This window comes from Crinia signifera, chromosome 9 (genome assembly GCF_055691185.1).
Source record: "Crinia signifera chromosome 9, ASM5569118v1, whole genome shotgun sequence".
Taxonomy (NCBI): Eukaryota; Metazoa; Chordata; class Amphibia; order Anura; family Myobatrachidae; genus Crinia; species Crinia signifera.
In genome coordinates, this window is record NC_139225.1 from 167561339 (window position 1) to 167576672 (window position 15334).

At 51.3% G+C, this 15334-nt stretch overlaps 1 protein-coding gene across 3 annotated transcripts in view; it reads left to right on the forward strand.

Moving 5' to 3' along the window:
- Window positions 1–15334, forward strand: part of PPP1R13L (protein phosphatase 1 regulatory subunit 13 like) — an 85551-nt gene that overhangs the window by 54784 nt on the left and 15433 nt on the right. For all 3 annotated transcript variants that reach the window (XM_083160416.1, XM_083160417.1, XM_083160418.1), the window contains exons 7-11: window positions 713–1570; window positions 6697–6834; window positions 10321–10454; window positions 10534–10700; window positions 10778–10974. In XM_083160416.1, the coding sequence (XP_083016542.1) occupies window positions 713–1570; window positions 6697–6834; window positions 10321–10454; window positions 10534–10700; window positions 10778–10974 (1494 nt within the window). The remainder of the gene's footprint in view (window positions 1–712; window positions 1571–6696; window positions 6835–10320; window positions 10455–10533; window positions 10701–10777; window positions 10975–15334) is intronic.

A 15334-nucleotide genomic window follows, 5' to 3' on the forward strand; every position in this document is an offset into this window, starting at 1 on the left:
GGGCGGGTACCTGCCGGTGTAAATGACGAGGGGCGGGTACCTGCCGGTGTAAATGACGAGGGGCGGGTACCTGCCGGTGTAAATGACGAGGGGCGGGTACCTGCCGGTGTAAATGACGAGGGGCGGGTACCTGCCGGTGTAAATGACGAGGGGCGGGTACCTGCCGGTGTAAATGACGAGGGGCGGGTACCTGCCGGTGTAAATGACGAGGGGCGGGTTCCTGCCGTGTAAATGACAAGGGGCGGGTACCTGCCTGTGTAAATGACGAGGGGGGGGTACCTGCCGGTGTAAATGACGAGGGGGGGGCAGCGTTCATATTTTCCGTGTGAAAACCTTAATACACAATTTCTGCAATGTGTGTTATCCCTGTGATTGTGTCCTCGTGAGAACATTGCCAGCCGTGTGCTGCTGCAGGCATAGAACGTACCTGACATGTAGACGGGAGAGTGGCCGAGGCCTGTCCCTGAGGGTAGGTAGTCAGTGTGACAATGTCGCTGTGTATGGGACCCTGGGGCACCTGTGACTCCCAGCAAGCCCGGCTGGTTAGTGCGGTCTGTCATGTCCTGCATATGCCTCCCCATCTTAGAACCTACTGACCTAGAACTCTCACACTGACACAATACCAGGGTTCTACCACATAAATCCCGCAGATTACAATATTTTATATTGAATATTGGTTATTACAGCAGAATTTGTCTTTTTTTTGCTCCAGGGTGATGTCTCTTCTACTCTTCCCCGGGGATACAAGTACACCTCAATGGACCGTGGCCCTCAGGGTCCTGACCGTGGCCCTCAGGGGCCGGAGCCTGTGTGGAGGGCTGGTACTGGAACTTTGCCTAGGTCCTTTCCCGCTCAGCAACCCATCTCTCGCATTCCTGTTCCGCCCCCTGGAGGTAGAGGCCAACCACACAGACCCTTACCACTCTCCATGATCTTCCGTCTGCAGAATGCCTTTTGGGAGCACCAGATTCCACCCCATGCACACTCCTCACCTATACCCATGACTATGATATCTGGCCCACCAGTGTCCATTCCAGTGCTCAGAGATTTGCCCAATCCTTCTGCGGCGGCTGCACCGGCAATTGAAGAGGTCCCTCGGCCTCTCAGCCCAACCCGCCTGCAGCCAAACCTCCCTCCCTCATTAGCGGAGGTGCAGAGAGTCTTGGAAGATATTCCTCGGCCATTAAGGAGACGGGGCTCACAGGAACACACTATGCAGGCGCCTCTCCTTCCCTCTGACCGCCGGCAGTATCGCCAAATCATGGGCAAACTCTTTGGGAGGGCAGCCCCCAAACCTCCTTCTGCTCCAGAGCAGCCAAAAGCTGAAGAGAAGCTTCAAGGGTCTGCTGCTAGAAACAGCTCTGCAGCGGTGGAGCAGGAGGAGAACTACTTCCGGATGGCTCCCATAGCTGAGGAGCTGAAGCCAGAAGAGAAGCTGGAAAGCGCCTCACCTGAAGATCCCGTCTGCATCATCCTGGAGGCATCGCAGTCTGCAGTTGGGGAAGCAGCACCTGCACAAGTAGAGATGGAACTTGGTGTCCCAGAGGTGATCTATGGAAGCCAGGCTCTGGTGAGTGGTAGAGGTGGCACATGGTGTTATTGGGGGCACATGACTGGTCGAGATAAAGTAGCAGTAGAGCACATTGTATCCGATTTCATATTTGTGTAGATACTGCATTGTATCGGTGGCGATACGGGGGGAAGGGTGCACTGTATCGGTGGCGATACGGGGGGAAGGGTGCACTGTATCGGTGGAGATATGGGGTTGGGGTGCATTGTATCGGTGGCGATACGGGGGGAAGGGTGCACTGTATCGGTGGAGATATTGGGTTGGGGTGCATTGTATCGGTGGAGATATGGGGTTGGGGTGCATTGTATCGGTGGAGATATGGGGTTGGGGTGCACTGTATCGGTAGAGATATGGGGTTGGGGTGCATTGTATCGGTGGAGATATGGGGGGAAGGGTGCACTCTATCGTTGGAGATATGGGGTTGGGGTGCAGTGTATCGGTGGAGATATGGGGGGAAGGGTGCACTGTATCGGTGGAGATATGGGGTTGGGGTGCAGTGTATCGGTGAAGAAATGGGGTTGGGGTGCATTGTATCGGTGGAGATATGGGGTTGGGGTGCATTGTATCGGTGGAGATATGGGGTTGGGGTGCATTGTATCGGTGGAGATATGGGGTTGGGGTGCATTGTATCGGTGGAGATATGGGGTTGGGGTGCAGTGTATCGGTGAAGAAATGGGGTTGGGGTGCATTGTATCGGTGGAGATATGGGGTTGGGGGTGCATTGTATCGGTGGAGATATGGGGTTGGGGGTGCATTGTATCGGTGGAGATATGGGGTTGGGGTGCATTGTATCGGTGGAGATATGGGGTTGGGGGTGCATTGTATCGGTGGAGATATGGGGTTGGGGTGCATTGTATCTGTGGAGATATGGGGTTGGGGTGCATTGTATCGGGGGAGATATGGGGTTGGGGTGCATTGTATCGGTGAAGAAATGGGGTTGGGGTGCATTGTATCGGTGGAGATATGGGGTTGGGGTGCATTGTATCGGTGGAGATATGGGGTTGGGGTGCATTGTATCTGTGGAGATATGGGGTTGGGGTGCATTGTATCTGTGGAGATATGGGGTTGGGGTGCATTGTATCGGTGGAGATATGGGGTTGGGGTGCATTGTATCGGTGGAGATATGGGGTTGGGGTGCATTGTATCGGTGGAGATATAGTGTTGGGGTGCATTGTATCGGTGGAGATATGGGGTTGGGGTGCGTTGTATCGGTGGAGATATGGGGTTGGGGGTGCATTGTATCGGTGGAGATATGGGGTTGGGGCGCGTTGTATCTGTGGAGATATGGGGTTGGGGTGCATTGTATCTGTAGAGATATGGGGTTGGGGTGCGTTGTATCGGGGGAGATATGGGGTTGGGGCGCGTTGTATCGGTGGAGATATGGGGTTGGGGCGCATTGTATCGGTGGAGATATGGGGTTGGGGCGCATTGTATCGGTGGAGATATGGGGTTGGGGTGCATTGTATCGGTGGAGATATGGGGTTGGGGTGCATTGTATCGGTGGAGATATGGGGTTGGGGTGCATTGTATCGGTGGAGATATGGGGTTGGGGTGCATTGTATCGGTGGAGATATGGGGTTGGGGTGCATTGTATCGGTGGAGATATGGGGTTGGGGCGCGTTGTATCGGTGGAGATATGGGGTTGGGGAGCATTGTATCGGTGGAGATATGGGGTTGGGGAGCATTGTATCGGTGGAGATATGGGGTTGGGGAGCATTGTATCGGTGGAGATATGGGGTTGGGGTGCATTGTATCGGTGGAGATATGGGGTTGGGGTGCATTGTATCGGTGGAGATATGGGGTTGGGGTGCATTGTATCGGTGGAGATATGGGGTTGGGGAGCATTGTATCGGTGGAGATATGGGGTTGGGGTGCATTGTATCGGTGGAGATATAGTGTTGGGGTGCATTGTATCGGTGGAGATATGGGGTTGGGGTGCATTGTATCGGTGGAGATATGGGGTTGGGGTGCATTGTATCGGTGGAGATATGGGGTTGGGGTGCGTTGTATCGGTGGAGATATGGGGTTGGGGTGCATTGTATCGGTGGAGATATGGGGTTGGGGTGCATTGTATCGGTGGAGATATAGTGTTGGGGTGCATTGTATCGGTGGAGATATGGGGTTGGGGTGCATTGTATCGGTGGAGATATAGTGTTGGGGTGCAGTGTATCGGTGGAGATATGGGGTTGGGGTGCATTGTATCTGTGGAGATATGGGGTTGGGGGTGCATTGTATCGGTGGAGATATGGGGTTGGGGAGCATTGTATCGGTGGAGATATGGGGTTGGGGTGCATTGTATTGGTAGAGATATGGGGTTGGGGAGCATTGTATCGGTGGAGATATGGGGTTGGGGTGCAGTGTATCGGTGGAGATATGGGGTTGGGGAGCATTGTATCGGTGGAGATATGGGGTTGGGGTGCATTGTATCGGTGGAGATATGGGGTTGGGGTGCATTGTATCGGTGGAGATATGGGGTTGGGGTGCGTTGTATCGGTGGAGATATGGGGTTGGGGCGCGTTGTATCGGTGGAGATATAGTGTTGGGGTGCATTGTATCGGTGGAGATATGGGGTTGGGGTGCATTGTATCGGTGGAGATATGGGGTTGGGGTGCATTGTATCGGGGGAGATATGGGGTTGGGGTGCATTGTATCGGGGGAGATATGGGGTTGGGGTGCGTTGTATCGGTGGAGATTTGGGGTTGGGGTGCATTGTATCGGTGGAGATATGGGGTTGGGGCGCGTTGTATCGGTGGAGATATAGTGTTGGGGCGCATTGTATCGGTGGAGATATGGGGTTGGGGTGCATTGTATCGGTGGAGATATGGGGTTGGGGCGCGTTGTATCGGTGGAGATATAGTGTTGGGGTGCATTGTATCGGTGGAGATATAGTGTTGGGGTGCATTGTATCGGTGGAGATATGGGGTTGGGGCGCGTTGTATCGGTGGAGATATGGGGTTGGGGCGCGTTGTATCGGTGGAGATATGGGGTTGGGGCGCATTGTATCGGTGGAGATATGGGGTTGGGGTGCATTGTATCGGTGGAGATATGGGGTTGGGGTGCATTGTATCGGTGGAGATATGGGGTTGGGGCGCATTGTATCGGTGGAGATATGGGGTTGGGGTGCATTGTATCGGTGGAGATATGGGGTTGGGGCGCGTTGTATCGGTGGAGATATGGGGTTGGGGTGCAGTGTATCGGTGGCGATACGGGGGGTTGGGGTGCATTGTATCGGTGGAGATATGGGGTTGGGGTGCATTGTATCGGTGGAGATATGGGGTTGGGGTGCATTGTATCGGTGGAGATATGGGGTTGGGGTGCGTTGTATCGGTGGAGATATGGGGTTGGGGTGCGTTGTATCGGTGGAGATATGGGGTTGGGGTGCATTGTATCGGGGGAGATATGGGGTTGGGGTGCATTGTATCGGGGGAGATATGGGGTTGGGGTGCGTTGTATCGGTGGAGATATGGGGATGGGGTGCATTGTATCGGTGGAGATATGGGGTTGGGGTGCGTTGTATCGGTGGAGATATGGGGTTGGGGCGCGTTGTATCGGTGGAGATATGGGGTTGGGGTGCGTTGTATCGGTGGAGATATGGGGTTGGGGAGCGTTGTATCGGTGGAGATATGGGGTTGGGGTGCGTTGTATCGGTGGAGATATGGGGTTGGGGCGCGTTGTATCGGTGGAGATATGGGGTTGGGGCGCGTTGTATCGGTGGAGATATAGTGTTGGGGTGCATTGTATCGGTGGAGATATGGGGATGGGGTGCATTGTATCGGTGGAGATATGGGGTTGGGGCGCGTTGTATCGGTGGAGATATGGGGTTGGGGTGCATTGTATCGGTGGAGATATGGGGTTGGGGCGCGTTGTATCGGTGGAGATATGGGGTTGGGGTGCATTGTATCGGTGGAGATATGGGGTTGGGGTGCATTGTATCGGTGGAGATATAGTGTTGGGGTGCATTGTATCGGTGGAGATATGGGGTTGGGGTGCGTTGTATCGGTGGAGATATGGGGTTGGGGCGCGTTGTATCGGTGGAGATATGGGGTTGGGGTGCGTTGTATCGGTGGAGATATGGGGTTGGGGTGCATTGTATCGGGGGAGATATGGGGTTGGGGTGCATTGTATCGGGGGAGATATGGGGTTGGGGTGCGTTGTATCGGTGGAGATATGGGGTTGGGGCGCGTTGTATCGGTGGAGATATGGGGTTGGGGCGCGTTGTATCGGTGGAGATATAGTGTTGGGGTGCATTGTATCGGTGGAGATATGGGGATGGGGTGCATTGTATCGGTGGAGATATGGGGTTGGGGCGCGTTGTATCGGTGGAGATATGGGGTTGGGGTGCATTGTATCGGTGGAGATATGGGGTTGGGGTGCATTGTATCGGTGGAGATATGGGGTTGGGGCGCATTGTATCGGTGGAGATATGGGGTTGGGGCGCATTGTATCGGTGGAGATATGGGGTTGGGGCGCATTGTATCGGGGGAGATATGGGGTTGGGGTGCATTGTATCGGTGGAGATATAGTGTTGGGGTGCATTGTATCGGGGGAGATATGGGGTTGGGGAGCTTTGTATCGGTGGAGATATAGTGTTGGGGTGCATTGTATCGGTGGAGATATGGGGTTGGGGTGCATTGTATCGGGGGAGATATGGGGTTGGGGTGCATTGTATCGGTGGAGATATGGGGTTGGGGTGCATTGTATCGGTGGAGATATAGTGTTGGGGTGCATTGTATCGGGGGAGATATGGGGTTGGGGAGCATTGTATCGGTGGAGATATAGTGTTGGGGTGCATTGTATCGGGGGAGATATGGGGTTGGGGCGCGTTGTATCGGTGGAGATATGGGGTTGGGGTGCATTGTATTGATGTATTTGGCATCCCAACTATAGGAGAGAGGGCACACTGAATAATTTGGTCATAATCTGGTGTTGCTGGGACTTGTAGTGCTGTACACATAGGAGATGCAGCTCAGTCTCCCCCTGGTTCCTACATATGAAGTCTCAGCCAGGACCTGGGTGCGTCTGTTATCGGATCAGTAACCATCGTGTTCTGTCCCACGATCGGTAGGTTTGCCGTATGTACAGTTCAGGGAGCGATGGTTTAACGACTTATTCTCTCTCCCCATCAGGGACTTCGTTCAGCTTTAAAAGGTCGTAATTCCCCAAACAAGTCCCGGCCCAGACGAGCCCGCCTAGACCCCCTGATCTTGCTGCTAGACGGAGCACTTACAGGAGAGCTGGATGTGGTATCCCAGGCTCTCAGAGAGGTATGTACAACACTCCAGGCGTATGGTGTCCTGTATCTATTCCCCTAGTATGTGTACGAGCACCAGATCGGAGCTGCGGACAGTTCTGCGCCAGGCGTATGGTGTCCTGTATCTATTCCCCTAGTATGTGTACGAGCACCAGATCGGAGCTGCGGACAGTTCTGCGCCAGGCGTATGGTGTCCTGTATCTATTCCCCTAGTATGTGTACGAGCACCAGATCGGAGCTGCGGACAGTTCTGCGCCAGGCGTATGGTGTCCTGTATCTATTCCCCTAGTATGTGTACGAGCACCAGATCGGAGCTGCGGACAGTTCTGCGCCAGGCGTATGGTGTCCTATATCTATTCCCCTAGTATGTGTACGAGCACCAGATCGGAGCTGCGGACAGTTCTGCGCCAGGCGTATGGTGTCCTGTATCTATTCCCCTAGTATGTGTACGAGCACCAGATCGGAGCTGCGGACAGTTCTGCGCCAGGCGTATGGTGTCCTGTATCTATTCCCCTAGTATGTGTACGAGCACCAGATCGGAGCTGCGGACAGTTCTGCGCCAGGCGTATGGTGTCCTATATCTATTCCCCTAGTATGTGTACGAGCACCAGATCGGAGCTGCAGACAGTTCTGCGCCAGGCGTATGGTGTCCTGTATCTATTCCCCTAGTATGTGTACGAGCACCAGATCGGAGCTGCGGACAGTTCTGCGCCAGGCGTATGGTGTCCTGTATCTATTCCCCTAGTATGTGTATGAGCACCAGATCGGAGCTGCGGACAGTTCTGCGCCAGGCGTATGGTGTCCTGTATCTATTCCCCTAGTATGTGTACGAGCACCAGATCGGAGCTGCGGACAGTTCTGCGCCAGGCGTATGGTGTCCTGTATCTATTCCCCTCGTATGTGTACGAGCACCAGATCGGAGCTGCGGACAGTTCTGCGCCAGGCGTATGGTGTCCTGTATCTATTCCCCTAGTATGTGTACGAGCACCAGATCGGAGTTGTGGACAGTTCTGCGCCAGGCGTATGGTGTCCTATATCTGCGGACAGTTCTGCGCCAGGCGTATGGTGTCCTATATCTGCGGACAGTTCTGCGCCAGGCGTATGGTGTCATATATCTGCGGACAGTTCTGCGCCAGGCGTATGGTGTCATATATCTGCGGACAGTTCTGCGCCAGGCGTATGGTGTCGTATATCTGCGGACAGTTCTGCGCCAGGCGTATGGTGTCCTATATCTGCGGACAGTTCTGCGCCCGGCGTATGGTGTCATATATCTGCGGACAGTTCTGCGCCCGGCGTATGGTGTCCTATATCTGCGGACAGTTCTGCGCCAGGCGTATGGTGTCCTATATCTGCGGACAGTTCTGCGCCCGGCGTATGGTGTCCTATATCTGCGGACAGTTCTGCGCCCGGCGTATGGTGTCCTATATCTGCGGACAGTTCTGCGCCAGGCGTATGGTGTCATATATCTGCGGACAGTTCTGCGCCCGGCGTATGGTGTCATATATCTGCGGACAGTTCTGCGCCCTGCGTATGGTGTCCTATATCTGCAGACAGTTCTGCGCCAGGCGTATGGTGTCCTATATCTGCGGACAGTTCTGCGCCAGGCGTATGGTGTCATATATCTGCGGACAGTTCTGCGCCCGGCGTATGGTGTCATATATCTGCGGACAGTTCTGCGCCCGGCGTATGGTGTCCTATATCTGCGGACAGTTCTGCGCCCGGCGTATGGTGTCATATATCTGCGGACAGTTCTGCGCCCGGCGTATGGTGTCCTATATCTGCGGACAGTTCTGCGCCAGGCGTATGGTGTCGTATATCTGCGGACAGTTCTGCGCCAGGCGTATGGTGTCCTATATCTGCGGACAGTTCTGCGCCAGGCGTATGGTGTCCTATATCTGCGGACAGTTCTGCGCCAGGCGTATGGTGTCATATATCTGCGGACAGTTCTGCGCCCGGCGTATGGTGTCATATATCTGCGGACAGTTCTGCGCCCGGCGTATGGTGTCCTATATCTGCGGACAGTTCTGCGCCAGGCGTATGGTGTCCTATATCTGCGGACAGTTCTGCGCCAGGCGTATGGTGTCCTATATCTGCGGACAGTTCTGCGCCAGGCGTATGGTGTCATATATCTGCGGACAGTTCTGCGCCAGGCGTATGGTGTCATATATCTGCGGACAGTTCTGTGCCCGGCGTATGGTGTCCTATATCTGCGGACAGTTCTGCGCCCGGCGTATGGTGTCCTATATCTGCGGACAGTTCTGCGCCCGGCGTATGGTGTCATATATCTGCGGACAGTTCTGCGCCCGGCGTATGGTGTCCTATATCTGCGGACAGTTCTGCGCCAGGCGTATGGTGTCCTATATCTGCGGACAGTTCTGCGCCCGGCGTATGGTGTCCTATATCTGCGGACAGTTCTGCGCCAGGCGTATGGTGTCCTATATCTGCGGACAGTTCTGCGCCAGGCGTATGGTGTCATATATCTGCGGACAGTTCTGCGCCAGGCGTATGGTGTCCTATATCTGCGGACAGTTCTGCGCCAGGCGTATGGTGTCATATATCTGCGGACATTTCTGCGCCCGGCGTATGGTGTCCTATATCTGCGGACAGTTCTGCGCCAGGCGTATGGTGTCCTATATCTGCGGACAGTTCTGCGCCAGGCGTATGGTGTCATATATCTGCGGACATTTCTGCGCCCGGCGTATGGTGTCCTATATCTGCGGACAGTTCTGCGCCAGGCGTATGGTGTCCTATATCTGCGGATAGTTCTGCGCCCGGCGTATGGTGTCCTATATCTGCGGACAGTTCTGCGCCCGGCGTATGGTGTCCTATATCTGCGGACAGTTCTGCGCCAGGCGTATGGTGTCCTATATCTGCGGACAGTTCTGCGCCAGGCGTATGGTGTCCTATATCTGCGGACAGTTCTGCGCCAGGCGTATGGTGTCATATATCTGCGGACAGTTCTGCGCCCGGCGTATGGTGTCATATATCTGCGGACAGTTCTGCGCCCGGCGTATGGTGTCCTATATCTGCGGACAGTTCTGCGCCCGGCGTATGGTGTCATATATCTGCGGACAGTTCTGCGCCAGGCGTATGGTGTCATATATCTGCGGACAGTTCTGCGCCAGGCGTATGGTGTCCTATATCTGCGGACAGTTCTGCGCCAGGCGTATGGTGTTCTATATCTGCGGACAGTTCTGCGCCAGGCGTATGGTGTCATATATCTGCGGACAGTTCTGCGCCCGGCGTATGGTGTCATATATCTGCGGACAGTTCTGCGCCAGGCGTATGGTGTCCTATATCTGCGGACAGTTCTGCGCCAGGCGTATGGTGTCATATATCTGCGGACAGTTCTGCGCCCGGCGTATGGTGTCCTGTATCTGCGGACAGTTCTGCGCCCGCCGTATGGTGTCCTATATCTGCGGACAGTTCTGCGCCAGGCGTATGGTGTCCTATATCTGCGGACAGTTCCTCAGGCTGCTAATTTCTTCTCTTTCATCAGGTTAATGACCCAAGTCAGCCAAATGAAGAGGGTATTACCGCGCTGCACAACGCCATCTGTGGGGCCAATTTCCATATTGTCAGCCTGCTGATCAGCAGTGGTGCAAACGTCAATGCGGCAGACAGCCATGGCTGGTGAGAGAGGGGACACTGCTGGGTCAGGTCATGGCTGATGTGAGGGGAATGTGTGACGGCAATACGTTTCTTTCTCTAGGACTCCTCTACACTGCGCGGCTTCCTGTAACGACCTCCAGATATGCTCCGTGTTGGTGCGCCACGGGGCGGCCATCTTTGCTACAACATACAGTGATGGCACCCTGGCCGTGGAGAGGTGTGATCCCTACAAGGAAGGCTACAAAGAATGTCTCACCTATCTAACAGGTAACTATTGTCTGCAATGTTCCTCCTCTCTCCCCCTTCTACCTCCGTCACTCATCAACTCCTTTCCCTTCTCACAGAGGTGGAGCAGTGTATGGGGGAGACGCAGAGTGGAGTTGTCTATGCCCTGTGGGACTACACCGCAGAGTTTTCTGATGAACTGTCCCTACGCGAGGGGGACTCCGTCACTGTTCTAAGGAAGGATGGCGAAGGAGGCAATTGGTGGTGGGCTGCTCTGTGTGGACGGGAGGGGTACGTCCCCCGAAACTACTTTGGGGTAAGGACACTGTGAGATCATACGTTTATAATTATTATTAGATGTCAGATGTGAAATGTTACACATGCATGTATATAATACCCCGGTATCAGGTGTGTTGCGCTTGGATCTGTTACCTTTTTTTATTTATTTTTTAATAAATATTCTTTATTTCGTTTTAAACACACTTGACAAAACAATCACATTGATGAGCAGCGAAAAGGAAGGGAGTGCATTAATCGCTCAGTAGCGCTGGCTGTATTAGACAGGGGGATCAGACCCTTAGAGCTGCTGCCACCTGTACAGAGGGCGGTATTCAATGAGAAATATTCTCCGTGTTTTATGGCGAGTTTGTGCTTTTCTCGCGTTGGATGGAGACTTTTGCTCTCAAAAAGCGAGCAACCCTATTCAATGTGCACTTCTCGCCATCTTTCTAAGGTATTTTCGCCGTGTCTCTCCGTGTAGCAAATCGCCATCTTTTCATGGAGAAGTGGAATGTGAACTTTTACAATAAAAGTTTTTTTTTAAATTTTGGTGTAAAAAAATCAGGAATTTTATTCTGAGAAGGGTCATGCTATTTTTATTCATGTGCTTATAGCACATGAATATATATTTAATTTTTTTTTTTTTTTTTTACACAGAGCAGCCAGCAATTGGCCGGGAGCCGAGCCGCTCATTAGATATTCATATATTCACTGCACCCGATCATTACATATGCACGATCGGGTGCAGTGAATACCTGGTTCGCTGCTGGCTCTCCCGGGGGGCAGCCTGTGCTGCCTGGCTCCCGGGGAGCCCACCTCCCCCCCACATACGTTCTGGGGCAGGCAGGGAGATTTCCATCTCCCTGCCTGCCACCATCCTCGGGCTCCCTGCGGCGTCACCTCATACGCCGGATTGGCTGATACTCGCCGCGAGGGGCGGCGAGTATCAGTCACATTGAATAGTGTATAAAGTGCCGTGACGGAGAATCTCCACAAAAACACGGCGAGTGCATGGCGAGCGAAAAAAACCGCTCGCCATGCACGGAGAATAATCACATTGAATACTGCCCAGAGTGTATGTGTGACTCTGTCAGAAGGAAACCAAGGGAGTGTGTGGGGATATTAACTACGACCACTAGGTGGCGCTGCTCCACTCAACAATGAATTGACAAGGTAATATTGAAAAAGTAAAAAATCCTTCTTTTAATAAAAGGTCATATATTACACAGTAAAAATGCACATTTCATAACACTCAAATAGGACAAACAAGACATACAACATAAAACACATAAGGCATGGGCTGGCTGTTAGGCTTGTATGGCTGCACTATTGGCTGAGACAATATTACTTTAGTATAATTTATTTATTTATTTATTAACAGTTTCTTATATAGCGCACACAAATTCCGCAGCGCTTTACAGAGCATAGTTATTAGCAAAAACACATAACAAATTACAGCACAAGACCATTTAGGACAAGTACATGGTTAATATGGATAGTTGCATCAGGGGACAGGACACTGAAGCAATCATCAGGGTGGCAGTGGTTTATATATTCTAAGAAAGGCACATGAGGAGAGAGGGCCCTGCTCGTAAGAGCTTACATTCTAAAGGGGAGGGTTAGACAGACAGGGGTGACACAGAAGGGAAAGAAGTGGGCATAAACAGGTTAGTATGAGAGATGGTCAGGTTTTATGCAGGAGGGTGGGAAGGGGTCAGCTTAGTCCTTGATATTTTAAGTCTAAAAAAGAGCTGGGTCATCCAAGAGTAGACAGCAGAGAGACAGTTGGAGATATGAGTGAGGATAGAGGGAGAGAGATCAGGAGAGGAGAGGTAGATTTCAGTGTTATCAGCATAGATGTGATAGTGGAAGTCGAGTGAGCAAATGAGCTCACCCAGAGAGGACGTATAGAGAAACCCCAACCCCCCTACTACAATGAATGGTAATAAAAGGGGCTTACATAAACATCCATGCATTCCAAGATAGCATGTGTCGTTAAGAGTTATAAGATATTCCTCCCTTCACATAGGCAACAGAGATTTGCTTTTTAACTTGCAAAATTAAGTTTGTCAAAAACACATTTCTGATATCTAAAGCAGTGTGCAGAATGATCAATTACCAAAGCATTTAAATACATCCAGCACCTGAGGTGTAATAATCTGCAGCCCAGCCAGACCAAGTATGTAGAAAGCTGGTTACCTATGACAATATCAATCAATCTAGGACAGAGGGTAGAATCATCTGCAGCCAAGCTGGTTACCTATGACAATATCAATCAATCTAGGACAGAGGGTAGAATCATCTGCAGCCAAGCTGGTTACCTATGACAATATCAATCAATCTAGGACAGAGGGTAGAATCATCTGCAGCCAAGCTGGTTACCTATGACAATATCAATCAATCTAGGACAGAGGGTAGAATCATCTGCAGCCAAGCTGGTTACCTATGACAATATCAATCAATCTAGGACAGAGGGTAGAATCATCTGCAGCCAAGCTGGTTACCTATGACAATATCAATCAATCTAGGACAGAGGGTAGAATCATCTGCAGCCAAGCTGGTTACCTATGACAATATCAATCAATCTAGGACAGAGGGTAGAATCATCTGCAGCCAAGCTGGTTACCTATGACAATATCAATCAATCTAGGACAGAGGGTAGAATCATCTGCAGCCAAGCTGGTTACCTATGACAATATCAATCAATCTAGGACAGAGGGTAGAATCATCTGCAGCCAAGCTGGTTACCTATGACAATATCAATCAATCTAGGACAGAGGGTAGAATCATCTGCAGCCAAGCTGGTTACCTATGACAATATCAATCAATCTAGGACAGAGGGTAGAATCATCTGCAGCCAAGCTGGTTACCTATGACAATATCAATCAATCTAGGACAGAGGGTAGAATCATCTGCAGCCAAGCTGGTTACCTATGACAATATCAATCAATCTAGGACAGAGGGTAGAATCATCTGCAGCCAAGCTGGTTACCTTGATGAAAAGAGATGAGAAGAGAAGTCAGTTCATTCAGGATAAGCTGAACGCCAGTATAACGCCACAGTTATATTTAAATTATGCCGCACTTTAAAAATGATGCACTTCAAAACTATTATGCACACAGCTAAACCATGCACACAGCCTATTCGGCCACAGCCTATTCGGCCACAGTCTATATAATGAGCAATAGTTACCAGTCCCGCATCTACTGTAGTTTTCCTCTGTGGAAGTCCCGGTCCTATAGCTGAGCACTGATATTTGCTGAAATGCAATTGATGATTTGTCTCTCCTTATTTGTAGGAGACAGGTTCCAGGTCTGGGTCCACCCCAAAAGATTCCAAGTGGGGTATTTGTAATCCGATATGCAGGTGGCTGGCAATAAAAACAGGGCTAGAACAGGCTCCAGAACGCATTTCTCCGCCTCCTATTCGGCGGCTTCCTCAGCTGGATACCCCATACTTCACCCTGTTCGTTTTTATACATTCCCGATTCGCGGGCTTCATTCACTTCCGCATTTCGCGGTTCAAGCCTCATTCTGAGGACTTCATTGCGGCGGCCATCTTCTTCCACATTTTGCGGACAAAGCCTCCTTTTCAGTGTCCATTGGTAACACAGCGGCGGCCATTTTTTCATGTTTGCTGTCAGAGGCCAATCCCTGTGTACTAGTAAGTCGCAGCGGCCATGTTTTTGGTTTATTATAACCCGGCGGCCATCTTTTCGCAGTTCAAGCCTCATTCTGAGGACTTTATTGCGGTGGCCATTTTCTTCAGCATTCAGCAGACCAAGCCTCCTTTTTAATATCCAATGATTATCACAGCAGTGAACATTTTTCATGTTTGCCGTCATAGGCCAGTCCTTGTATATTAATAGATCACGGCGGCCATATTTTTGGTTTGTTAGAAGCCAGCGGCCATCTTTTGGGTTTCTTCCCCCTGATCAGTGTCCGTTCTTGCTCTAGCCCCAGTTTATGGCAGCCATTTTCTAGGTTTGTAATGCATCAGTAGCCATTTTGCTGGTTATTTTCCAGCTATATTTCATTTTTATCCACCTATATTCTTTATGAAGAACACAATAGGCTCTATATAACCTATATCAAAGTCCACATGATCTGTGTACACCTAGAAAACTTTTCATTTTCCAACACATATTTTAGTTTCTTTATTCACTTCATAATATGCGTATATTTCTCAGCCATTGTAATTACCAAGCCTCTACAATTGAACATCTTATGCTGTTTTAGCCCAATTTATACTATTGCTCATATATTGTCTGGTGCACATTGATGAGCATACACATATAAAAGTCACATCATACATGACATACTCTACATGGCGCTTGGTTGACCAATCTGCCTCTCTGATGGATCATGTTTATTCCTACTGTTACGTGTCCTTGCCAA